This window comes from Mesocricetus auratus, unplaced genomic scaffold (genome assembly GCF_017639785.1).
Source record: "Mesocricetus auratus isolate SY011 unplaced genomic scaffold, BCM_Maur_2.0 Super-Scaffold_100009, whole genome shotgun sequence".
In the NCBI taxonomy this organism is placed as follows: Eukaryota; Metazoa; Chordata; class Mammalia; order Rodentia; family Cricetidae; genus Mesocricetus; species Mesocricetus auratus.
In genome coordinates, this window is record NW_024429193.1 from 54,419,214 (window position 1) to 54,445,209 (window position 25,996).

General features: G+C 46.4%; 1 protein-coding gene across 2 annotated transcripts in view; it reads right to left on the bottom strand.

Moving 5' to 3' along the window:
* Casq2 (calsequestrin 2) overlaps positions 1-25,996 on the bottom strand; it is a 58,809-nt gene that overhangs the window by 2,671 nt on the left and 30,142 nt on the right. Inside the window, exons 5-10 of one of the 2 annotated variants that reach the window (XM_005076526.4) lie at positions 23,739-23,812; positions 18,004-18,134; positions 16,729-16,774; positions 10,605-10,613; positions 10,289-10,343; positions 1,452-1,552 (exon numbers count right to left, since the gene is read on the bottom strand). In XM_005076526.4, the coding sequence (XP_005076583.1) occupies positions 1,452-1,552; positions 10,289-10,343; positions 10,605-10,613; positions 16,729-16,774; positions 18,004-18,134; positions 23,739-23,812 (416 nt within the window). The remainder of the gene's footprint in view (positions 1-1,451; positions 1,553-10,288; positions 10,344-10,604; positions 10,614-16,728; positions 16,775-18,003; positions 18,135-23,738; positions 23,813-25,996) is intronic. The other variant, XM_005076527.4, reaches the window with a different exon arrangement.

Sequence of the window (25,996 nt, forward strand, 5' to 3'; positions counted from 1 at the left end):
CTGGCTGGGACAAGCTAATGGAGCTAGCGGAATCCATGAAGCTAAGAAAATGGAGAAATTCATGGACAAAGGTCTTCTTAGTAAATTGTGGATCCTGACATTGACTTTTGTGTTTGTGGATCTACAAATTAGAAACGCTTGGAAATTACTTTTTAAGATCCAACGTAGATACAGAACTGGCTAAAAAAAAAATGACAGGTCATTTACAAGTTTGGGTAATGAAATAGTACAGGTAAACTGGAAATATGCCCAGCAGAAAACAAATCAACAAAGCAATGTTATATGCTTATATGGCCATGGCTTTCTTATGCTTACCCAGAATAATGCCGTTGGCCTCAAATATCAGGGAAGTCTCTGCCTTTGGTTCACCCAGTCTCCATGTGTATAGGATTTGATGTCAGCTTTCTCTGTCTAGTCAATTTCACCGGTCATAACCTATGCAACTCATAGGCAGAGAATAACCAAATTTGTCTAATTACCAGTAGTTAGCCTTACCAGAAACAGTCATAGGTCAAGCTTTGACTTCACTATGGATCTTTGTGGGGCTTCTATATCTGCTAGGTTTAACATCTAGGTTTTGCTATTTCTCAGTGGGATAGGCATTATAACATTACCTGGTTTTAGGGTCATTGAGAGAATGAGTTATGAGGACATCTTCAAACAAATCACTATAATTCAGTACCTATGTGTTAGTCTTCGAGGCTCTTGAAGAGACTCAGGTTCAACCGCATATAGTGTTGGGGATCCTAGCTCTTGGTGCAGCATTGGATTTGGCCAATAGAGAATGTTCATTATAGTAGAGGATGTAGCTTCCTCCATTATTACATTCACTGGGTTTGTACATGGCATGAATTCTCTGTACATTGTTCAAAACTAAGGATTATCAATGCTTCTTGCTATTCTTTGCTGACAGAGACTAGCACTGGAGTGGTAAAGTCCATGTGCCTTTCACATGTGCTGCTCATGGTGCTGAGTCATAGGGGGCCAGCTTGTCTACAGCCAAGCTAGGTCTGCTCTCTGCCCTCAGACAGGTCATTCCTGTGCTTCGTCAAGTTCGTAACTCTGCAGTGTGTTCACATCTGGCTCCATTCTCTAATAATTCAGGTTGCCTCTGGAGGCTCAGAGAGGCAGGTGATGACAGAAAAGGGCCATATTGTCACTTAAAGAAGGAAGGTTCCCAGATCCCCTGGGTGGGCCTCTCCAAGAGTAGTCACCTCTTGGTGTGTCAGAAGTAAGGACACTGGTAAGTCTGGTCAATGCAATGACTACATGAAGCCAAGTTCAATTCTGTATTAAAAGCATATGCTCCCACTTCATGTGCAGTAGCCTCCGGGTTTCTTCAAGCACCTTCAACTATTTCATTTTGTTTCTCATGCTTGAAGACTTTGTGCTAAACACAAATGTGGATGGTGAAGGTGACCAGGGATGGGGCCTTAGCCTGGACCACTCACCAGTGGAAAGTCGTCTGGGTCAATCCACAAGATGCTCAAGTCAGGGTTGTCAGTGTTGTCCCGGGCAACTTGTTTCAGGATCTCCAGGAACTCATAGCCATCTGAATAGGGTTCAAGAAAGTTGAGTCACCCAGCACGCACACCACTCTTCATGTGGAGTACAAGAGCATGTTTTTTCCACAGGACTTTCGTGGCCATCTGGTGCCTACCCTCAATTACAGAGTAAGGCTATAAAATGAGTCAGACAAAGAGCCGCAGACACAAAGAAGCTCACACAGAGAAAGCAATGGCAATTTTAAACAAAGACATTGAAAGGTCACAGGAAAGTGCTCCCTTTCTAAATGAAGGCTCACCTTCATTGCTCATCAGGAGGTGAAAACTGAGTGGCCTTGGTGACAAAGTCAGTCCCGGAGCAGAGGAAATTATCTTCCTGTCCCCAGTGATCCTATGTGTTCCAAGCATGTTCCATCCCTGGATTCCCTACAACATCTGCTCTATGGACCAAGAACAACCTTCAAACTGGGTCGGCATCCCTCTGTTCCAAGGTCCATTTCTTGCTTCCCCTTACTTCCACACAAGCTGTGGTACACCCGTCTTTCCCTGTACTCTGTCAGCAATAGTCCCCGTCCCAGAGAGGAGAGATGAGTCAGAGGAAAAGCAGAGACGAGCCTTCCATACTTGGAGCCTAAGCCCTGCAGCATACAGTTTTTTTTCCATAAGCACAATTTTCATAAAAACAAAAGCATTAAGTAAATGACACTGTAAACCCTGAACACACCCGCACTCCCAACTAGAGCAGAGACAAGTGGTCTGACCCTGGCAGGTCCCTGACAAAAAACACTCTGAGTGTAAGTGTGTCTGTATACAGAACATAAGTCCACATGAAGACTCTTTGGAAGTTCAGGGAATCCAGAAGAGAACTCATATTGTGTTAAGCAATTAAATTAAGGAAAATGAAAACAGGGGCATTAGCAAGACTGTCCTGTATGACCAACCAAGAGTCAGTTGTCTCAGAAACTGAGCAGAAATAGGATCATGGTGGCAAATCTGATTATGTCTTTCAAGTGGTAGGAGAGGGCCAGTGGTGGCCTACTTGGAACAAGGATCACAGAGCCAACACAACAGACTTCTCAACAGATGCCAATGTGCACGGATGATGTTGATCCCACCTAGATGTGTGTGGCTGGGTGGGGCTAGAGGACCAATTGTCAGACCAGTTTCTGCCACTTAGTAGTATACAGCTCAAAATAGAAACATTTTTAGTTCTAAACAACAAGGTTACATGTCTCTGATAGCTGAGCTTGTGGCCTAAGATTCACACTCTGTACAAACATAGGAGCTGTGCTTTAGAGCCCACATATTTGTTGCTTGGAGGAAGGGGAAGGAAAAAGCATGTTCTGTATCTGCTGCATGTAGGCATAACTGGGAAAGTCACACTTTCCTCCTTTAGCCTCAAATGTCCTTGCTGCTCTTTGGGTACATGGTGGCTTCTCTTTTGGGAATGTGGCCATGTCTTAGGAATTCATAGAGAGTTAATTGTCTGTGGATTTGTGGATCCAAATGCATAGACCAGAAGAGGTAACTCCTCCAGACACAAGCAGTTATGACTGCACACCTTGGAGAATAAAAGGACAGTAATTGAGGTCACATGGCCAGTTATCTGGAAGATGAGACACAATTGTGAAAGGGACCTGGACAGGTCTGAAATTCATAAAGAGAGTGAGGTTCAGCAATACAGATCATGATCATGCAGACAGTAAATGTGGCTGGATCCTCTGAAGGGGAGCAGAGATTGCCCATGCCAAGGTTGCAGGAGGCCCAGCCTATGACCAGATCTACAAGCACTGCTGTGTTCTGATGGGAAAGCTCACATGATGCCATCTCACCAGTCCCAGCAATATCTATATCATAGGATGGCTGTGCATTAAATGAATGTCTGTGAAATACTTAGCACCTGGAACAGGAAGGCTCAGTCAGGTATTTCCCTCAGTAATCTGGGAGTCTGATGTCTGAATGTAAGGGAGCTGAAGACATCCACTAAGCCCAGACACTCATGTGTTCATTTATATGTCAGTGAGGTCATCTGTCCTAGATGCTCACACGCACATATACACACACACACACACACACACACACACACACACACACACGCACGCACGCACGCACGCACACAAAAGCTACCTCACAAAACAGAACATCAGGAGGTGGTGGGACATCAGGGACATCTGACTCCGATTGTTTGTTCTGCAACAGCAGCTGCTGAGGCTATGAGAACCCTGCCCCAATGACTACTGTAAGCCAGGTTTAACTACGTGTCAAGCATTAGCCTGCTTGGACACACTCAGGGCTTGCTGGCCTCTACCTTCTTCAGTCCTCAGCCTTGAACAGACCTATCTCAATAGATCCTTATCAACATCTGGGGGGCTGGGGTTAAGAGCCCTGGTTGCTCTTCCAGAGGACCCAGGTTCAATTCCCAGCACCCATGGAGCAGCTCACAACGGTCTGTAACTCCAGTTCCAGGGAATTTGATGCCCTCTTCTGGCACACAGCATACAGACATATATGAGGCAAAACACCCATACATAAAATTAAAAACAAAACAGTCGGATCTGAACAATGGCCACAGTCACTGTGGGTCTCCCTCTCTGACCAGAAGCCTTGTGTCATCTTTGTCACACACAGTGATCCCATGGTTGGGACACAGCTTGAGTCAACTGAGCCAGGAAGAGTCAAATGAATGCTTCCTATATCAGAGACCTAGCTAAGAGGCATTAGCCTGTGACTGCCTACCTTTCAGAAGAGAAGACCCATAATCTGGAACAAGCAGGTAGGAGAGGAGATGGCTGACTGAAGACTTTGAGGCTTGAAGTTGTCTAGCACAGCCATTGGAGAACTAGGCTACCAGAGGAGAACCCAAATTGGCTTCCAAGACCAGTGGAAACTCTATGTCCCCAGTGACCAGGCTGGTGAAGAGCCCCAACCGCCGGAATCCCCTGCCTCCCTTGTATGTCCAGGGTATATCCCTCTGCCCCTCCTTCAGTCTGATCCCAGAACCATTGATCCTAACAGCCGCACATCTCCTTTTCTGCACTCACCCTTCCTTGATGGACACAGAGTGTTTCTGCCACCTGCCACCTCAGCCTTCCCCTCAGGAGCATTTTTATTGAGCACTCACTGGGTACTGAGGATGCTTGCATTTCATCTTCCTATTAGTCTGCGTGGAAGGTTTTATTACCTTTAGTTTTCCAGAGAGCTCGAAGGAGGGGGCTTGCCCCTGTCGCCAATGAGTAAGCAGCAGAGCCAGGAGTCGAACTCTGGTCTTCGGTCTGCATATCTACAGCCATTTCCTATCCATCCTCCCTCGGTCTCAGCACTCCTACTACAGTGCCGCCATCTTCCTCCCTCCCAAGCCTGCTGTGAAACTTTGTCCTTAGGGAGGCACAGGCTAGGTGAGGAGGGAGACACAGTGTGGCCTCGGTCCTGGCGGGGGTGGGGGGTGGGGAGGGTGGGGGGTGGGGGGTGCGAGCTGCCTCTGCCTTTTTGACTGGGAACTGGAGCAGGGCTTCTGCCCTGCTTCTGAGCATGCTCCTGAGCCCTGCCCTGCCTGCGGGGTCAGCCCAGTGATGGCCTGGAGTCTCCAGAATGGCCTAAATTAAGAAGGCTGTGAGAACTGCAGGTTTGGGGCCTAGGGCTGAGATATGAGCCCGGGGCCAGGTTTCTCATGGCAAGCAAGTGGCCTCTGGGAATCATGTCCTTGTGTGAAGAGAACCCGGTCATTATCCTTTCCTGCTTCCCTGGCAGAGGCTGGTGGGAACGAGCCTGTACTAGGCCCTCGGGGACCAGGTCTAGGTCACTCACAGCCATCTAGGGAAAGGCCCAATTTGCAAATGTGATTATGTCTGAGACCAAGCCATGGCCCAGGAGCAAACAGGCCTATCATGCTGCCCAGTCTTCCCTTGCTTCCCAGCCTCCTCCTGGTTACTGGCTGTGCTCAGTTCATGGAGACTGAAGGATGTCCTGATTCCACACTCTGGACAGGTATGGGCTCAAGGCTGTCTGCCTGGGCTTAGGAAAGCCTCCTGTCATTGTTCATGTGGCAGGCTGGGGGTCAGCATCCCCCAGCTTGGAGGGTGCCTTTTCCTTGGGCGTGCTTTTGAGTGCCCACGTGCTGCAGACCCAGAGCCAAGTCCATACACCGAGGCGAACAAAGCAGGTGAGAGGCCCTGCGGCCCTCCCTCTTGGCCCTCAGCTGTATGGAATTCTCCAAAAGCAGAACTCTCCAGACTTGGTTCTTGTGGGGAGACTGGCTGGGAGCTCCCTTTTCAAAGAATAGCTGCTGCAGTTGAGACAGCCACTCAGAATAGAAGACGCCAAGGGGCCCAGCGGCTTTGAAGCAGGCCCTGCCTCTCCTTACCCAGCGTTCTTTCTCGACTCTGCTTTCTCCTGCTCTTTGGGTCCCAGAATCGGGATGAGAAGTCAAATGATACATTTCCACAATGCAGAGACACACAGAGATGGGTAGAGGGGTAGACTGCTGGGCTATAATACCAGTTCCGTCACTTCCTGTTCAAGAGAGCTGGAGTGATGTTTAACCTCATTGTACATTCTCTCCCTCCTCTATACACTGGAGAATATGGAATAACTCGCTATCTGCAGTGTTTTCTGGGCATATATGTAGCATTCAGCACCCAGCAGTAATCAAATAGTGAGGCTGATATATCAAATTTAAATTATAAAGCTCCCAGAAGCTCTTAGTGCTCCTATTTGAGACAATTGGTCTCTAATCCATTTTTGCAAGAACCCCAAGGCAGGCAAAGCTCAGGGGCAGCAGGGCTTGAAGCATCCTTCCAGGGCCTGTTTCTGACTCTGTTCAGGGCTTGCAGCCATCCTTGTGTCTCTAGCTTGTTAGTGTGACTATTCCCAGTGCCCTTGGAGGGTTTCCATCCAGCGCACACTCATGTAGAAACGCCACTCAGCAAACCTTTCATCAAAGACTGTAAAGAAGATGTCAGCCCAGCACAGACACATCTGGGAGCAGCAAGGAGGAATCTTTCATTTTCAATCCTGTCTAGAAGCTGTGCTCTGAGGCCAGCAGCCTAAGTGAAGGTGCAGTCAGAGGAGAGTGTGATACAACAGGCAGCTGGCATGTCCAGAGGACCTGGGATTGTCCTAATGTCCTTCCCAGCCAGGCTGGGGGAAGGTCACAGCAAGAGAACCTACAGGTCATGCTACAGGGCCCGAGAGCAGGCATGGCTTCCTGCAGAGAGACCCTCCTGATCTCAGCCTTCCTTCTTCCGAGGGGGAACACAAACTCTGGCTGTGAGGACAGTTCTTGGGGGCCAGGCCACCGAGTAGACCAGTGCTGCGGGTGCACTGTAAGTTCAGTCTGTATTAGGAACATCATGGGGCCCAGGAGGATGACTTATTATTAAGGGATGCTCAAGCTGCCAAGTAGCTCAGCTTAGGTCTCACTTCCTGGGCATGCTCTTTTGATCTACCAGCCCTGGCCCCTTTCCCACCACCCTGCAGCAACACTGCACAAGCTCACAGCCTGCCACCAGCTGGGTCACTGGTGAGAAGTGCTATCATAGAGAGGCCACACCCACGAGGAGCCATCAGCCACACCGTACCTCTAGCCCTGTGATTTTGTGCACACCACTGAACTGTCTGAGTCTCTGTTTTCTGGTGGTTCAAATGTTGGAGGCAGAGGGGTGGAGAAGGGCCGCACAGAAGGAGGGAGGCATGCCCAATGATCATGGGATGTTGGATGCTGTCTGAGAGCCATAGAAGTAGGCCTGCCCTGTGGTTAAGGGTGTGGACTGGGAAGCCAGACAGCCCTCACTTTATTCCCCTGCGCCCTAGCCTGGCAACCTCCCTCAGCCTCAGCATCCTCAATTGTAAGATGAAAATAAAACTTAAAACTTCCTTGTTGGATTGTTGTGACAGCAATGGTCATTATCACCACCTTCATCATACTCATGACGTTTGGATGTCATGGGGGCTGGCTGCAATGTCCACCTTGACTTAGAGATCCTGGGCAATGTGGTCCAATTAGTGAGCACTTTCCCATCCAACACCAGGATAATAAATAATAATGGCCACACACATGTCACAGAGTGGTCTCAGGATTAATGTGGTTGTCTCCCCACAGCTCCTCAAAGCAGAAATTCTCTAAGAAGCATCTCTGTCCTGAACCTACCACCTACCCTCTTTCAGAAAGTGGGTGCAGCCTGGTTAGGCGTAGGCTTTCCAGTGACCTGTTAGTAAGACCAAAGGAATCTGAGTAGCTGGCTGTCTGCAGGAAGGCACCCTCCAGGACTACAACCCAGCCTCGGACTCCAGGCTGCACATCACTGCGCAGCAGGTAAATGTTGACCAACCACAACGTCAAGGAGAGGGACTTTCATCAGAACCCTGCTCCATTAGGACCCTGAGTGCAAAGGCACCCCTGTCACTGAAAGACCATGTTCCTGACCTCTCCTGCCAGCACTGCTCTGCTCCCCAGGGACAAGCCCCAGCTTGGGATTTGGAGAGAAGGCTGGGCTTCAGGGCCCAGGGCTGTTTGCACAGGGAGGAGGTGGAAGTCGGTTCAGAAGCTTGATTCATTAGAGCAGCAATCTCTGTCAAACAGGTTTCTGCAGTTCAGGGAGACCTCTTTGTTCTATTGTTCCAGACAGCCAGACAGGCCTCCCTGCAACCCTGGAAGGGGGCAGTGGGGCGGGAAGGAAGCCCCCTGGAGTCTTGCCAGCAGGCAGCTGCCAACAGTGACTCTGATCACACAACACCAAGGATCCCATTCTGTCTGATTACAGCCTGTAAACCTGGGGGCTGAGGGTAGCCAGGATCTGTAAAAAGAAGCTGACACTACATAAAAAAAAAAAAAAGCAAGCCTAGATCCCAGGAATACTTGAGGAGGATTCTCAGCTCTCCAAGTCACGATGAGAAATCCAGCTCAGCAATAGACACTTAAAAGACTAGCTCTCAGACAATTTGGTTTTTATGCAATAGAATATTACTCAATCTTAAAACAATTGTCGTGATAGATACTATATAGTGGGGGTACACACACACACACACACACACTAAAGAAAAGATAGCAATACAAAAGGCTATACATTACTTGACTCCATTATGGACTATCTGGAACAGATAGTTAGACAAATAGTAAGCAACTGGCGATTGTACCCTGTGGAGAGGGTCAATAATAGGAGTGACAATCAATGGGTATTGTTTGTCAAGGTCTGGAGTGACATGGTCCTGATATCTGTACAGCCTTGTGAGTGTAAACCCTCCACTCAGATGTTAGTTTTAAAGAGTGACTGTTACAGTGTGTGGATTGTCTTGATTTTAAGAATCAGGTAATTAAGAAAGGTCTAACTACTTGCTCTACAAACATTTGCTGGTCATATGCCCTGTCAAGCCACTGTAAGGTATCAGCTTTACACAGATAGATGAGGCAGTAGGTCCTTTCTTCCCAGTGTCCTAATTCTCTCATGGATTAGGTTGAACTTCTATAAGTCTCTGTTTCTTGGTCTCAAGCTAAGATCTTTTCTGTTGACTGGCTGGTTTTGGGTGTGAGGTATTTTTGGTTTTTGTTTACTTGTTCTGGTTTGAGGTATTTTGGGTTTTGTTTACTTGTTTCTTTGATTTGAGGCAAGGTTTCATGGAGTCCAGGATAGTCTTCAATTTGACACATAGCTGAGGATGGCCTTGAACTTCTGATCCACCTACTTCTACTGCACCACCACACCCAGTTTTTGCAGTGCTGAGGTGGAGCCCAGGGCTCTGCGCATGCTAGGTCAGCACTCCCAAGTCCTAATCCCTATTGGAGCTCTTCTCTAGATAGTGTGCTACGACATTTGCTGGAGCAGTGGTCCCCAGACCCGATGGTCCACCTGGAATTGCCTCAGAGCAGAGCCCTGTAAAACTACAGGCCTGAAGGTGTTGTCTAAACCAGCCCAAGGTGGCCTTTGCTCTCTTAGCTGCACACCTGTCAGGTTCAGGAACCCCTGTCCCAACTCTTCATGGCCAAAGCCTGGCTGCTTTTCCAATGATGTGCCTTGACTTCCCGATTGCACAGCCTCACACACTCCACCTATTTGCACTTTTAACACCCTCCACCCTTTAGGATCATGGATCACTGTTTTGGGGAATTAGCATTTTTGCCTCTGGCAAACTTCATTGTTCTCTCCTTTCTCTCTCCACTGGTGTTGATAAGTTGGAAACCAGGGAAAGTTGTCCACAGCACAAGAAAAGCTAAGTTACCCTTCCACTGGTAGGGTCCCTCTCACTCTAAAAATAGGCTGCTTGTTCTACCCTGTCCTCACTTCTCAGCAGATGTTTCTAGACTGTTCCTATGCACAGATGGCATTTTACAGAGAAACACATACATTTATCATTATGTTAAAGAGGACTGATTTATATGTAGGCGTGATCATAAACACACACACACACACACACACACACACACACACACACACACACACACACACCCTGTAAAGCTAGGTGCTCTCCTTGTGTGTTCCTTCCCAGTTTGAATAGTTGAGCACAATGGATGCAAGTTGCCTAAGCTGGCCTTGAACTGCTGATGCTCCTATCTCCTCTCAAGGCTGGGATTACTTGCCCAGCTGTGTGGCTTTCTTTGAGATTCTACCGCTCCCGTGGCTGAGTTTACCTCCAAAGACATACTCATACCCACCAGGTTACCGATAGAGGGGGTCGATTTCTTGCAATTGAGCTGGAACTGAGCTGGTTTGGAAGAGTGAGAAGCCAGCTCCTGTCAGTGGCTAGCAGATTGGTGAGGGTGGGAATGGGCTGGGGGTTGGAAGGGTTCCTACCTGGGTCACTCTTCTCTGCAAAGGCCACGATGTGGATCCCGTTCAAGTCATCTTCCTGAAAGGGAAAGAATCAAAGGTTTATCAAAGGAGAGAAATACAAGTGAGTTGTCAGGGACAACAGCATGGAGGCTGGGATGGAAAGGGGACAAGGGCTGGAAATGGACACTGAGGCTCCAATGAGCAGGACAGACACACATAAAGGTGGCAGAGGCTGATGGGTAGATAGCAGCACACATGGAACATTGATAAGGGACTCAGATCAATGCTTTCTAAGACAGGACAACGGACACAAGAGTTAGCAATAAATAGTTCTCACTCCTGTGGTCTGGAGAATCCCGAGAGCAGCAGCAAAGGGGAAATTGGGAAAAATGTAAGTCTGGCTTATCAGGGACTCCGGGGCAACAAAACTCTGCAAACAGCTCTAGCGAATTTAAGTTTCAAGACAGTTCTATGAATGTGACAGTTTTGAAGTTCTCTACCAGGAGATATCACCAGGGATGGACCAGGTTACAAGGACTTCTAAGCATGGTCCTGAACTCCCACTTAGAGCAGTAATAAACCCTCAGCTCAACTAGGATTGCTCACACAAGAAATCAGGATTCAACCATTGCCTCTGGTTGGAGAAGCAGAGCCCATGGAGTAATTCAGGGTTGCCACCACATGGGCATATGATATCCAAGGAGGCCAGAAGAGGGTGTGTAATTCCCTGAAATTAGCAGCTGTAAGTGGCATGATGTAGGTGTTGGGAACCAAACTCATATCCTCTGCAAGAACAGCAAAGGCTCTCAACCCCTGAGCCATCTTCCCAGCCCGAAACAGGAAGGTTTCTATCAGTGGGGGAGGCTCCGAGGAGAGTTTGGAATTTGGGATTATGGCGGTGGATTTAGGATATCTCTGGGGAGGGATGTCAGAGGAGGGAAAGGAAACCAGGGAACATGTCAGATATTAAGAGCATTTCATAGCTGCACATCTGGGACAGGAAGCCCACCTGCCTGTACCACCTTCCTGTTGACTATTTACTGGAGAAGAAGAGTGAGGGATTGGAGTAGCCTCTTATATAAGAACTGTGACCCTCTGAAGACTCCATGCTATGAGATGGAAAAATAAAGCCCATTGTATACTGATGACAGCTGACAGCTGCCACGAGACAGATATTCATTGGGAACCCTCGTGTCACATCAGAGTCATCCTATGGGGGTAGGGGACCCAACCTCCCCCATCCCTGTTTTCCATTTCGATTGCTTTTAATGGCACTGCAATCCTATCTAAATGCTAATTTTCCCCTTTGAGTTTGGGATGAACAAAACCTCCAAAAAGTCTAAGATAGATTAAATAGAAAATATTATTATTAAAAACAAGAGAGTGGGCTCTGCATTGGCCAGATTCTCTGGGGAAATTGAATGTTACAGATATATGTGTGTGTGCACCAGGTTATTAGGAAAACCTGACAGTGACCAGAAGGAGAATCTGAAGTTCACTGTTGGACATTTGCTATTATTGCCAGACAGACTACCCCGCTCAGGTCTCATTAGACGGCCCCATGTCTCTGTCACCTGCCATCAGTTGGAATTGAGCACCCATGACTCTGTGAAGCAGGCTTCATTTCTGCCTCCCCTTCTAGAATGCACTTGGAAATTGGTTTTAGAATTAAGAATCCATATTCATTTTCTGACATGCTGCTCCAAGCAGGCCTGCCACTACCTTGAACTGAGATGGGCCCTGGGTGGAAGGAACACTGTCAGAGGAACTCTTTAAGCATCTCAGGCATTCGGGGCATGAACCTGTATTGAACACCTGTGGAGATATGGGCAGGCTGTGCTAAATGGTGGGAATTTTTGTCAATAAACCCGTGGAGCAAGAATCCATGTGCAAACCATGAGTCAAGTGTACATCATATTCCTATTCAGTACTTAAAGAATCACAGTGATGTATCTAAAGCCACAGAGGTAGCAGTGACCTAAGTGGGATTGATTGGGTCTAGCCCAAAGACCCTCAGTGCTAGTCCATCCTGTCTGCTATAACAAAAGGACACAAACTGAATTGCTTATCAACAACAAGAATCAGGGAAACTTATTTCTCACTGTGCTGGGGGTGGGAAGGTCAAAGTGCCCTCACCAATGAATTCAGTGTCAGACGAGGGCTTGCTTATCCTTTGGTCTTTGGTCCTCCTCCTCCTCCTCTTTTATAAAGATAGCAGCAGTCTCAAACTTACTAGCCTCCTTCTGGGAGTACATGCATGATTCACCATACCCAACTTGAGGCTTCTTTCATAGTGAAATCCCAACTGTGAAGACTCTGTCATGGTGACCTATCAACTTCCAAAGGCCCCACATTTGACATCAGGTTTTCAAAACATGAATTGGGGTAAGATAAAATATCAGTACCAGCAGTGAATTGCAGAGCAATTTCTATGAAGAAGCTCATTGCTTTTGCATACTATGAACACACTTAAAGAGGCTAAAGGGGCCTGTATACACAGAGGCCATGCACCACACCCCAATGAGCAGAGGACATGGAACCACTAGTCAACACTCTCCTATAGGTTCCTCAGCTTTTTACCTGTTCCTGTCTTAAAATGAAAGCCCTGGCTTTCAGCTATGGATGTTAACATTGTTATTATTATTAACTTATTATTATTATTATTATTATTATTGTTGTTGCTATTGTTGTTATGGAGCATGCCAAGCATGCATTCAGAGGTCAGAGAACAGCTTTGTGAAGTCAGTTCTTTCCTTCCACTTTCCTGTGGGTTCTGGGGCTTGAACACAGGTTCCCAGGCCAGTGCAGCAACTGCCTGAACTAGCTAAGCCACAACCCCTGCCCCTGAGGTGTTAAGCTTTGAGACTATTTCTCCTATTCAACCTTCAGCATTTAGCGTTGGGAAAGCAGCATTCACTTTAATAAATATCTTCTTAACACAATGTAACAATGTAACATACCATCCACCAACTCAAGACATAGAGGCAGTAAAACTTAGTGAAAAATGTTAGAAACGTAGCAATGCCAGGAAGAAGCTAATGCTACCAAATGCTTACAGCTATGTTTCCACCGTCTCTATTTTGTTCTGTTTCCTTCACCTCTGTTGAATGAACAGACTTAAAGAAAACAAAGCAAAGCTCCCTAATGTAACGGCATCTCCTTGGGGTTAATCGAAGGCTCTTAAGTCCTATGGTAGAAAGTATTCTGCACTGCAACAGAAGAAAGAGTCCCTCGGAAGAAATGACTGGGGCAGGTGAAGTGGCCCCACAGATAAAGGCACTTGAGTTCAGTCGTGGGTACCCACATGGTGGAAGACAGAAAAACCAACTCCTACAAGTTGTCATTGGACCTCTACGTCATCACACATAGGTACCATGGCATACATGCCCCTCCCCACACAAAATAAATACAATATAAAATAATGTTTTTGGAAAAATCACTGGCCCTCACACTCTGTGAGCAGTTGCCAGGGACCCTGGGTATTGACAAGTATTAGGAGAGCCTCAGAAGAGTGGCAAGCCAGAACTAGGTCTGGATAGGCTCTCTGACCTCGAAGTTCCCTGAACATATATGGTGGGGTCCCCTCGGATTTCCACACAGCAGACACCACTAGCCGCCATTTTCTTCCGTGCTGAGACATGGTGTGGCTCTGTGTGGGTTACTGTCACACAAACCTGCACAAGTGCAGAGGCCCAAAGACAAACTGTTCTTAGACCAGCTCACAGCAAACTGTTCTTAGACCGGCTCACAGCAAACTGTCCTTAGACCGGCTCACAGCAAACTGTCCTTAGACCGGCTCACAGCAAACTGTCCTTAGACCGGCTCACAGCAAACTGTCCTTAGACCAGCTCACAGCAAACTGTTCTTAGACCAGCTCACAGCAAACTGTTCTTAGACCGGCTCGCAACAAACTGTTCTTAGACCGGCTCGCTCTCCGGTCTTGTGCAACTGTTTTGTGAACAGTGGATTGAAGTGAAGACTTTTAAATCCATGAACTGGTCCCTTTCTGCAGCGTGTGTGGTTTGCTTGCTGTGGACAACTGACCCATGGAGACACCACTCTTTGGAACAGTGCCCCCTAGTGTGGGCACAGAGGCTGAGAGAGACTCCTCAGAAGATCTTCTGACAACGGGTGTCTGCTTTTCCTTTTCAAAAATGCAAAGATAGCCCTAGAAGGACCTGCGCTACCCTTTTCCCTGTTTGGGGACCTGGGTGAGGGCTGGCCAGATCAGTGACCAGACCAGACTACAGTGCTGGGAAACCATTCTAGCTTCTTCTCTACTTTGATGTCTGCGTGGCGCAGGGCAGTAAACAAGATGGTGGCGGCGTGTCCGTCTGCTGTTGATTGCTAAATGTAATAGCCTGATCGTGACGCTGAATAAATATGTCTTTAAAAACAAGAGTTGAGAGTTAGTCCCGGCAGGGCCAGGCAGACACGTTCTTCCCACCTCTGCCTGTGCTGCAAGGGGAGGATCTTAGAGGCGCATAGGCTCAGGGGCAGGGAGGAGACACAGCCATGGAGATCCCGGTCTTGGGTGTGTGATATGGCGGCAGAGAGGAGCGTCTAGGAGTGGAGACGTTTCTGCAGTGTGTTCTCTCCCTTCCCAGAGCCTCCTCAACAATCAAGAGTGGCCTCCGGGATAAAGAAAAGGCCTGAAGACTCCACAGATGAGAAAAAGCAGTAAGCGTTCTCAGTTTAAAATGGCATCTCATGTTCTGGAAGAAAGACTGGGAACCTGTTCTAGGGTCAAGGGCACTGAAGAACTGTAAGAACCAAGTGTAAGAGTCCAGTGCTGCATTAGATGCTGGGCCAGTGTAAAAAAGGTTTTCTTTCTCTCGCAGTGAAGGATGCTAGTGGGACTCATGGACAATTTGAGTAAGGCCCACAGTTAGATGAATATTGATTTCTGGATTTGTTTTTCAAGACCGGGTTTCTCTGTGAAACAGTCCTGACTGTTCTGGAACTCGTTTTGTAGACCAGGCTGATCTAGAATGATTTCTGGATTTTTATCACTATGGCTATGACAGAGAAGCACTTGAAATATTTTAGGATTTTTATATCAGTTAAAGAACTCTCAAATAGCACAGAAATTTGCATTATATGCATATGAACATACTTATATATATATGAGAAGAGAGAAAAAACAAGGTGGTAAAATATCAACATTTGAGGACTCCGGGTGAAGAGATAATGGATTTTTTTTACATTGTTTTAAAATCTAAAATTATTTTAAAGTAAAACAAGTTTTTAAAGGGAATGCTTGCCTGTCCAACTTACAGAAATATGTATAGCTGTGAATGAGGCCCAAGAAAAAACATAAACTTACTTAACACATTATGAGATGTATTTGGGGGGTGTTGTTTTGCCTTTTTGGTTTGTTTTATTTTTTTTTTCTTTTTTAATTTGTTCATGTGGTTCTAGAGGTTGACCTTTCTAGGTGACATTATGTCGGGCAATGTTACAGGCATTTCTATTCCTTTACATTCAGTAACAAACCCTTAAAGATTCATTCACTGAGTGTTTGCTGCACTTTCAGAAATCAAAGGAAGTTCAATGCTGGGAGAGTGAGTTATTCCCTGTGCAACTATGACACTCAACTATGAGTTTAAATTTTAAGTAAATAAAGTATTAATTAAGTATTTTACCACTACAATGGTAGCCTGTAAGGACATGGCCACTTTAGGAAGGGATACTGGAGAAAACATGAGATTTGGGTCCAGATAGCCTTGCATCTCAAGAACTAATTAGTTATGCTTATTAGTTATGTGTCCTTGAGAAATTAACCTAGGGTGATCATAGCCATTCTCTATGTAAAATGGGCTAAAATGGTATTTGTCTCACCAGCAATGGCCTAGATAACTTCCCACAGACTTTTGTGGTTTTTGTTCACAGACCACAAGTGGAGCTGAGGTGGAGTGGGGGTGCACCTCCAAAGGCTGTCGATGGTGCTGTTTGGGCCACCTGACTAGAGGAGGAACTGATGTCCCCACTTTCTAGTATCTTCAGCTGATGCTTTAAAAAAACAAAACAAAAGACCCCCAAAAGCTATCATTTACTAACCAAGCACCTGTCATGCCCTGAACATTCCATCTCACTTGTCCTCACAACAAGTCCCCATTTTAACTGGGGAAACAAAAGTCAGAAATACCATGTGACATGATACAGACACAAGAACACTCAATGGCGGATACCGGACTTGAATTCAGGTCTCTATGACTTTGTAGACGGGAGCTCTTCTACTATTCTGCCTGACCCAGTTGTTGGCACATGAATGGAAGCCAACCACTAAGGGAAATTTGAGCAATATTACTGAGAGAATAGTACCCAATGATCCTACTGGATCCACAGACACCGTGTTTCCAATACTGCACTCTTTAGATGTCCACCCCAGTCAATAAGACGAGGTAGTCAGAGGGCACCCCCATTGAAGGACACACAGCATGACTCTGCCATTTCCTTACCCATGTTTCAAACATGTCCTCTGGGCGCAAGCGACGTAGAGTGGGTCTGAAAAACAGAAGAGCTTCCTTGAGGAGGGGTAGTCACAGTAGCAACAAGTCTCAGTCCCATGCAAATGAGACACTGGTTTACTTCCGTGAGCCTAAGGAGCCCCGAACCCACCTCTGCCCCAAGGAAGCAGGGCTTTTCCACCTGCTATGTCAGGAGAGAACCAGGCCCAAACCATTCAGCCTAGTCACAGACCCGTTAGATCCAAGGTACACCAAGAACATGGGGATGGGTCAGAGGGAACAGAGACGGCACCTTCCCAGTGTCCCCTCCTTACAGTTAGGGATCTCGCTCTCTGTAAGAGAGCCTGGAGCCAATCTTGAACAAGGAAATGGAACAGACAACGATTATTCCAATGCAGAATGCCAGTTTTTGTCGTTAGGGTCATCCATCAAAAATCAGGACAGTAGACATCATGTTTGCCCCTTCCAGTGCTGTCTTCCTGCAGGGACAGACTGTGTAGGTGTAGGGATGACGGTGCTTCAGGATCAGTGAACACATTGTCCATGTCACGGAGAAAAGGTGAGAAAGTGAATCCACTAGCGTGGCCTATGTTCCCAGATGGCTCCTCTTTCCAGAGCAGAGACAGAGGACTCCAACTGATGGGCTAGACTGCCACACCCATCTGTTTACACATGAGCAAGGGCTGCTTACATGCTCCAAGTCCAGAGCTGAACAGCTGCGACAGAGGCCATTTGACCCCAGAACTGTGTAAATATTTACTATGTGGTTCTTCAGTGAAGAATTTTGTAGATCCCTGCTAGAGATGCTCTGAGTCCTAGCAAATATCCCTGTCCCAGAAGTTGTCTGTTGAATTGTCCCTGGTTATATTACTTAATTACTCAGTCTTAGCCCACTGTCTGAGAATAACAGCTCCATAAGGTTGGAGAGTAGCCACAGTTCCTCCCATAAAACACCAGGAATGTTGCTCCACATATAAAAAGTTGTCATTATAAATGTAGAGTTTCATCTGTATCTGGCTTGGGATGGGGGTAGGAGGTTGCCAACTAGAAGGAGGTAGTCTAACCCTACCTACAAATGCAGAGTCTCATTCAGAAGTCGTAGCACCCTTGAAATTGCTCAATGACTGTCAAAGTCACATTGGCCAGTTCTGTTCTACTAGGTGTCTTATTCTAGGTTGTTGCTCTTGGTGACTCTGGATTGTCAACACTGAGAGGCTCTTATCCATTACCCATCTCCCCCATCCCACCAGATGTCATCTTGAGTACCTTTGATGTTCCTTCACAAACTCCACAAGCTCCTCTTCTGTGTAAGGCTTGTTAGGGATGATATTGGGCTCATCCATAAATGGCTCATAGAAGCCAACTTCATTCATCTTCAAAGACAACTTCTTTGCCACCTGTAACAGGCAGAGATCAGTTACTCACCTGAATGCTAGCCTAGAGGGTGCTTGTGTTCTCTGGTAACAACATGAGAGCTTATGGGTAATTTTAACTTAAATGTTGAACCACTTGTAGTCTTGGCAGGACTTACTCTTTCGATCAAGGCAGGTTCAATAGAAAAAGGCATGTCTGGAGAATAAACATGACAAGGAGCGGTCGGAATAACAAGCAGTGCATGGTTATCTTCCCTCTGCTCTTTTCCAGGGCTGGAGGAGCAAGCAGAAGGTAAGAGAGGATGCTCACAGGGTGGCTTTAACTGAACTAATTAGGATGGAAAAGGCAATTGATGGAAGCCATTAGAGTACACAGGTTCACAGAATCAAAAGCCAACCCATTCACCTGTCCTTGATGGGCTCATAAACTCCAATTGCTAGTTTAGCTGAAGCATGGGACCTACTAGGGCTCAGTCTCTGTACCAAGCTCGCAAAGTGTTTGTCGGGCCCTGAGAACTGCCCAGCAATAAGACAACTAATCGTCCTGCTTTTCTTAGGAGAGAAAGGCTTCCTGGGACTTAGGACTTTCAGTGCTAAAGTGTGGGTTATTCCTAAGCTGGAAGAAACTGCTGCAGTCTGACAGATTTTTCTCCCTTGTTTAAGGGGCCACACAGCAGTGCGTTGTCAGGGCAGAATGGTTGCTGTGTTTGCCTGCAAAGTTGCTGAGCTCAGGACCTCTCGTTGTGACATGCTTTGAGTGGTCTGGAATGTGCAAGGCTCAATAGGAAGCCAAATGCTATTCTCCAGCTCAGCGCTGTGGTCCAAGAAAGAACAGGATCAAACAGTGGCTCTCTTTAAAGTGCACAGCATTGCCTAGGAGCTGACACCTTGTGGTGGTAACCACAGCACAGTGACCCAGTAACCCAGGGATCGGCACTAATGGGGGAAGGGTGGGTGTTACATAAGCTCTTACACAAGGAGCTCTATTCTGTGGAAACACTTATGTCCACAAGTATTCAGGTCACTCTGTTCCAAAAGACAAGCTTCAATCCAACATTCTATGCAGGGTTAAAGCCAACAGGCCACAGAAAGAGCTACAGTCAGGCTGGGGCTTGGTGTAAACCTATAACCCCAGCACTAGAGGCTGAGGCAGGAGAAGCACAGATTCAGCATCAGATTAAACAAGGGTGAGTTCAAGACTAGTCTTACTTACGAAGTCCTTGTCTCAAGATAAAAGTTTAAAAGTAGGCTGAGGATGGAGTTCCAGAGTGTGAGGTTCAATCCCCAGCACACACACACACACACACACACACACACACACACACACACACACGGGGGGGGAAGGAGGGAGGGAGAAAGGGCTACTGTGTGAGTGCCGCAGCAATGAGGCAGGGGTCTGTGGGGTGGAAGGGGCAAACAGACCAGGGCCTGTATCGACACAATCCCACAATCCTTTGCACACCTGCCTATGGTACAACAGGCTTGAAAATGCAGACTCTGCACACTTGCTCTTTCACTCACTCACACACTCACTCACTCATCACAGGTGGGTCATTCATCAGATCAGAAGGGCAGGGCCAAGACTGTGTTTCAACATCTTTTCCTTTTGAGAATTCCCTTCTCCTGGACCATGCAAAGAAAGGAATCTGTAGATATTCCAATTGGCAGCCTACATTCTATGAGATGTTTCTTTGTCATTCTGTCATTAGTTCTCATTAATTCATCCTACATCAGGAGAAGTAATCATGACCTCCTGAAGGTGAGAGCTGGTTAGAACTACATGTCACAAAGCATGTGCATGCCTGTGTGTGCACATGTGACTGTACACAGGGTCTCTGGTCCCCGGATGCCCCGGATGTCTGGGTCTGCAATGTTTGATCTATGAATGTGAAATTGAATTGTTGAGGCCTTCAGCTTTATTCTGGAAGAATCTAAGATTTCCAACCATCTCTTGGGGCTTTCCTCCCTCTCTATCTTCCTGTACTTCTCTTTCTTCCAGTCTTGTGTAATTGTATCTTAAATAGCAAGGACTGAAGAAGAGTTAACTGGCCAATTAATTTGTTAATTCAGTTTGTCTGTAAGTATTTAGTGTGCCTTCTGTATCCAGGGCAAGACTCTAGCAAAACCTGGCTCCTGGGTGTTACAACTACATGATGATACATTGTATTCTCAGATACCAGATAGTTCCATCAGATAAAATTGCCCATGATTTCTTTTGTCCTTTAATTGGAATAAGTTCTGGCACTTTCAAGCAAACTACAAAGAACAATGAACATTTCCCTGGTATTTGCATACATGGGGATTTTGACCCATGACTTTCCTGCAGTTTAACGGGTCAGTCCTGTGGTTAGCAATGAACAATCAGCTGAGCAGAAACTTAGGCCTTCTCCACATCTCTCTTCTCCGTCAGTTCTTTGGGGCCTCAGTGTGGCTCAGAACAGACTAAGTATTCCTTTCACTGGTCCCCAGGCAGAGGAGAAGGGTGGCCGGAGTGGTGTGAGGTCGGTAGAGCTGGCACTTCGAGGGCTGCCAGGTACAAAGGTAAGCTCCAGCCTCTTGCCCCATGATGTCCTCACGGGCCCTGAGCTTTAGGCTAACCTGATCTATACCATAGGGATCCGTGCGGGGTCCCAAATCTGTGTGTCCTGTAAAGTTCCCTGGGAAGAGTTTGCTTTTTTTAAGCTTTAGATTCCTAGGGCTAGAACGATGACTCAGCAGTTAAGAGCATATCCGGCTCTCTCAGAGGACAGGATCTGTTCCCAGCACCTGTGTTAGGAGGCCCACAGCCACCTGTAACTCCAGCTCCAAGGAGATCCAATGCCTCTGATATCTGTGGGTTCCTGCACTCTCTCTCTCTCTCTCTCTCTCTCTCTCTCTCTCTCTCTCTCTCTCTCTCTCTCTCTCTCTCTCTCTCTCTCTCTCTCTCTCTCTCTCTCCCACACACACACACACACACAAACACAACTAAAATAAAATAAATATTTCAAAAGCTAATTCAGATTTCTGTGTCCTGTCACAACCCTAAAAAGTAATTTCCTGGATTAATACCACAGACTAAGGTTCTTTTTTATTTTCTTTTAGCGTGTGCTCCTAACAGCTGCTTCTTCCTGGCTTTATGATGTCCTTAGTGGCTTCAAGTCTGATGCTTGGTTGTTTTTGTTTGTTTCTTTCAGCTCAGATTTGCAATCTCCAACAATTTCAGGATTCTCTCCTTTGTCGTGGGCAGCTGCCCTTGTGGCAAACTGAACTGTCTTCCCCCTCCCAGGTTTCATTACTTTTTCTGCTTTTCAGCTCTCTCGCCCCCTGCTGGACATTACTGAGGCTGCAGCCGTGCCTTCTGGATCACAGCACCTCCTCCCTGGGCACCAAGGGTGCAAGTCTGAGGTGGCATTAGCCTGGTCCCCGTTCTGCGCCCCACAGGGAGGTACAGAAACTTCCTTTTTGCAAAGAATGTGAACCTCACAAGGTCACGTGAGCAGCGGGACTTAGGACTCTGTCTTAGCTGGTAGCAAAGCAGCTTTGGAGGTTTCTGGCCTTCCCGTCTTCGTAGCCACAGATGTGGAGTCACACCATAGCCACAGACACAGAGCCACACTCTGGGAAGACTGGAAGGCACTTTTAAAAACAAAGTGAATGGACTATCACTCGGAAAACGAGGGCTCTGGAGATTAGCCAAGCCCACATACCCAGGACTCTCTCCTTTCTTCTCTTCAAACAAACCCTCCTCTTTAATTTAAAAAAAAACTATACTGGGTTACATAAGGCCATTTCCATGCAACTGTATAATCTCTCCATACTTCCCTGCCCCTGTCTTCCTTTTTGTTTTCCTAAGAAAGTTTTATTTCTAATTTCATGTCAGGTGTATTAGTGTTTTGTATATCTATATACAATACAGAAACCATGCATGAGAGAAATATGATAACTGTGTCCCTTAGACTGACTTAACTCACTCCATATGGTGATCTCCAATTGCATACATTTTCCTGTGGTGATATATTATTTATGATTTAATAAAGTTTGCCTGTGAGTTCAGAATGCAAAGCCATAGACACCAGGCAGTGGTGGTATACACCTTTACTCCCAGGACTCAGGAGACAGAGGCAGATGGATCTCTGTGAGTCCAAGACTGCCCTGGGCTACAAAAGAATGGAACAATCCAAAAGAGTAATGGAGCTCATGCCTTTAATCCCAGCACCTGGGATCACACACCTTTAATCCCAGCACTAGGGAGACGGACACAGGAGTGATATGGCTGGATGGAGAAAGGAATCTGAGGAGGAGGAGACAGGAACCGAGAGCTTTTGCCTTTGAGGATTCATGGAGACAGCACAGCCATTTCAGCTTGGTAAAGGTAAGAGCCACGGACTTGGCTGCTTTGCTTCTCTGATCTTCAGCTTGAACCCCAATATCTGTCTCTGGGTGTTTACTTTTCATGTTACATTTTCCTACAAGCAACTTCATTTTTTTGTGGCTGAAAAAATCATTATGTGTATATATCATTTTAGTGATTTTATGTGTATGGATGTTTTGTATACTGCTTGTGTGCCTGATTCACAGAGAGGCCAGAGAGGACATAGGAATTCCTGGAACTGGAGTAACAAATACCTGTGACCCACTTTGTGGGTGCTGAATCTTTGGAAGAGCAGCCAGTGCTCTTAACTGCTGGGCCATCTCTCCACCCCCACATGTCCTCCCACCACCCCTCTTTGATGAACACCTGAGCTGATTCTACTAAATCAGTTCTTTTCTTTCCGATGGGGTCTCATGAAACCAGGCCGACTTTGAACTTCCCCGGTAGCTGAGGATGACCTTGAATACCTTGCTAATGTATGCAGTGTTGGAATCAAACCTAGGGCTTGGTACACATTAGACAAGCACTATTCCAACTGAGCACACATACCCAGAACTCAGAGCTCTTAACCTACACTCTCTTAGTCACCCCTGTCTCAGCAAAACCATAAACTCGTGATGAATTCAACTTGGGTTTCTGAATTCATCATTGCACAATACACTACTGTGATCTCCCCTCCTCCTGGGTCTAGGTGTCTTTTTATTAACAGCAGTTCTTACAGCTGGTTAACATGTACTTCACGCTTACAATGACCAGACTCCAGCCACACACTCTACCCATGGCTTCTTTCCCTGAGCACAGCTGTGCAGAATAGCATCTTTGACATCAGGTGAGACTCAGACTACACTCAGCCTTACCGGTCAGTCACTGACTGTGATCAACTCCATTTATCGTTCCCTGCCTTGGTTATTCCCTCTGTACAGTGAGAATACTGGCCCCTCTTTTAGGCCTTTGAGAAGACAGAATTGCCCACCCCTGCATAAAATAATCACTTAAAATGATCATTATCACCATCATGCCATTTTTGTTCAAAAGCTGTCCCAATTGTGAACCTTGACCGACGAGGGCAAACTTTCTTTGAATTTAGATTACATTGGATTTGTTAGTTAGCCCTTCTTTTTGGATAATGGGCAAGAATACAGGGACCATATTCTCAGAAGTGGTTTTCCAGGCTCTTCTAACACTTCTGGACAAAGAAGCAAAGGATGGTGGAGAGTTTCAACTTTAATTGTCCATGCAGCTGAACGTGTTTAAATGGGGTTTTTATAGGTACTTACCCCCTTGTCAAAGGTGGCAAAAAACTTGATGTAAGGCTGGAAGTGTTCAGCTGCCTCTTGGAACGCTTTGTAATCTAGGAGGGAAGCCATAGGAGAAAGAAGATTTGCAAGAGGCAAACTGCACACTTAGATAACTATTCAATAGCATCTAAAAAGATAGTTGGAGTTGAAAATTGATGTGTTTCCTTCCCCCACAGGTTTGTGGACAGAAAGCAAGAAACAGAGGAAACTGAGGAAGAGGAAGAAAAAAAATACATTGAAAAACTCCAACCAAAAGAAAAAAAAACAAAAAACAAAAACAAAAAAGAACTCCTTCCACCCAACTGCATGGAGTTATAGTTGCACCCACTGAAAATGGGGTTTCCGCGTTAATGAGCCCATGGTAAGAAGGAAACTGACCACACTGTGTTTACAGTTAGAAGAAAGACAGGACCCCACAAAACACTCGAAGCTTCTCCTAAGGAGGGTTCCTAGGTGCATCTTACATTTGGTTTTCCCTTTAAGAGCAGGTTAGTTTTCACAGCCCTCCTCTCCATCCCCCCAGCTCTTATGTTCTTTCTGTCCCCCTTTCCACCATGTTCCCTGAGCCCTGGGGGACAAGGGCTGGCAGATAAGCGCCATCTACACTGAGCACTCACAGTCTCTGCATAGCCACTGCAATGAGGGGCTTGTGACCAGGCTTGGGAGCTGCACCAATGCATGGATATAAGCTTAAGTATTTCTTTACTGTTTTGTTTTTTGAGACAGAGTCTCACTATGTAGCCCTGGCTGTCCTGGGACTCACTCTGTAGACCAGGCTGACCTCAAACTCTCAGATACCTTACCACCCTCTGCTTTCCGAGTACTGGGATTAAAAGCCTGTGCCACCATGCTTGGTTAAATATAAATATTTAGAAGGCAGTTTGATAACATGAGATATAATGGGGGTCCTGGAAGGAATTCAGGGGGCAGAAAGGGGTGACTATGATCAAAACAAATTGTGTGTGTATGAAATTTTCAAAGATTAAAAGGAGGTTTACTTTTAAACCCTGACTCTAAGAAGATTACTTTAAACCAAGTCTATACTTGACTCTGGTTTCAAATGCATATCCTAATTTGTCACAGAAGGAAGGAGTCACACCCATGTGAGAACACTGCGATTTACTACATATACTTGGGCAGGGAGTGCATGAGGTATCTGGGAGTCAGGCCTTCTAGTCAAGGATGGGAATGGTGGCCACACTTGTTTTATTTTATAATCCAAGATTGACATTTCCCCCTTTCATTGGATTTCATACTCCGGAATTAGGCAGCCTCGTATAAGATTTGGTCACAGATTATTTCAGAATAATGCTGATTCAGCAATGCCCAGGTAAAACAGACAAACACACCAATGTCAAGAGACTCTTGGCCTGGGGAGGGCACTGGGTTTAGGAGCCATGGGGCTGGGGGAAACATCTAAGTTAAGTAGCTGCCTGGTATACCCAAGGACTTGAGTCTGGGGTCCAGTTCCCAGAACCCATCTAATAAACTCTGGCAGGTGACAGATGCTTGTCATCTCAATGTCAAGGAGGCAGAGACAAATGAATCCCTGTGTGATGGGGGAAGTCCTGTGTATTTGTCAATAAAGCACTGTTGGCCAATAGGGAACCAAGATAGGTTCTGACACCATTATGTAAAGAGAAGCCTTCCTGCCAGCCTGGTTCCAGAGCTGCATCAGTCCCAAATAAACACACAGGAGGCTATATTAATTATGAAGCTGTTGGCCTTGCTTGTTTCTTACTGGATAGCTCTGACTTAAGTAATTACCCCATAATTGTTAATCTAAGTATGTCTCTTGCCGGAGAAGTTTCCGGGCTTCCTACCCCATGGCGTTACATCTCGACTCTCTTGTTTCTCCTTCCCAGAGTCCTCCTGGACTCCCTAATCCCACCTATCTTGGTTCCCTATTGGCCAACAGTGCTTTATTGACAAATACACAGGACTTCCCCCATCACCTGTGGTTGCTGGCCCTTACTTGGAAAGTTCCAGGCCAGTCAGAGACTCTATTTTTTAAAAAACAAAATCTCAAAAAAAATACAGTCTGTTCTCAGCTGAACCCACATCTATATTAACACACTCTCCCGTACCCACACATGCATGCACTTGTGCACACAATACCCACACATGCAGGCACACATGTGAAGAACCACAATACATATCAGTTGTTCTAAAAGAGACGATGACAGCACACATTTGAAGGGTTTGGAATGTGCAGGAATGCTGATCTGGTACCTACT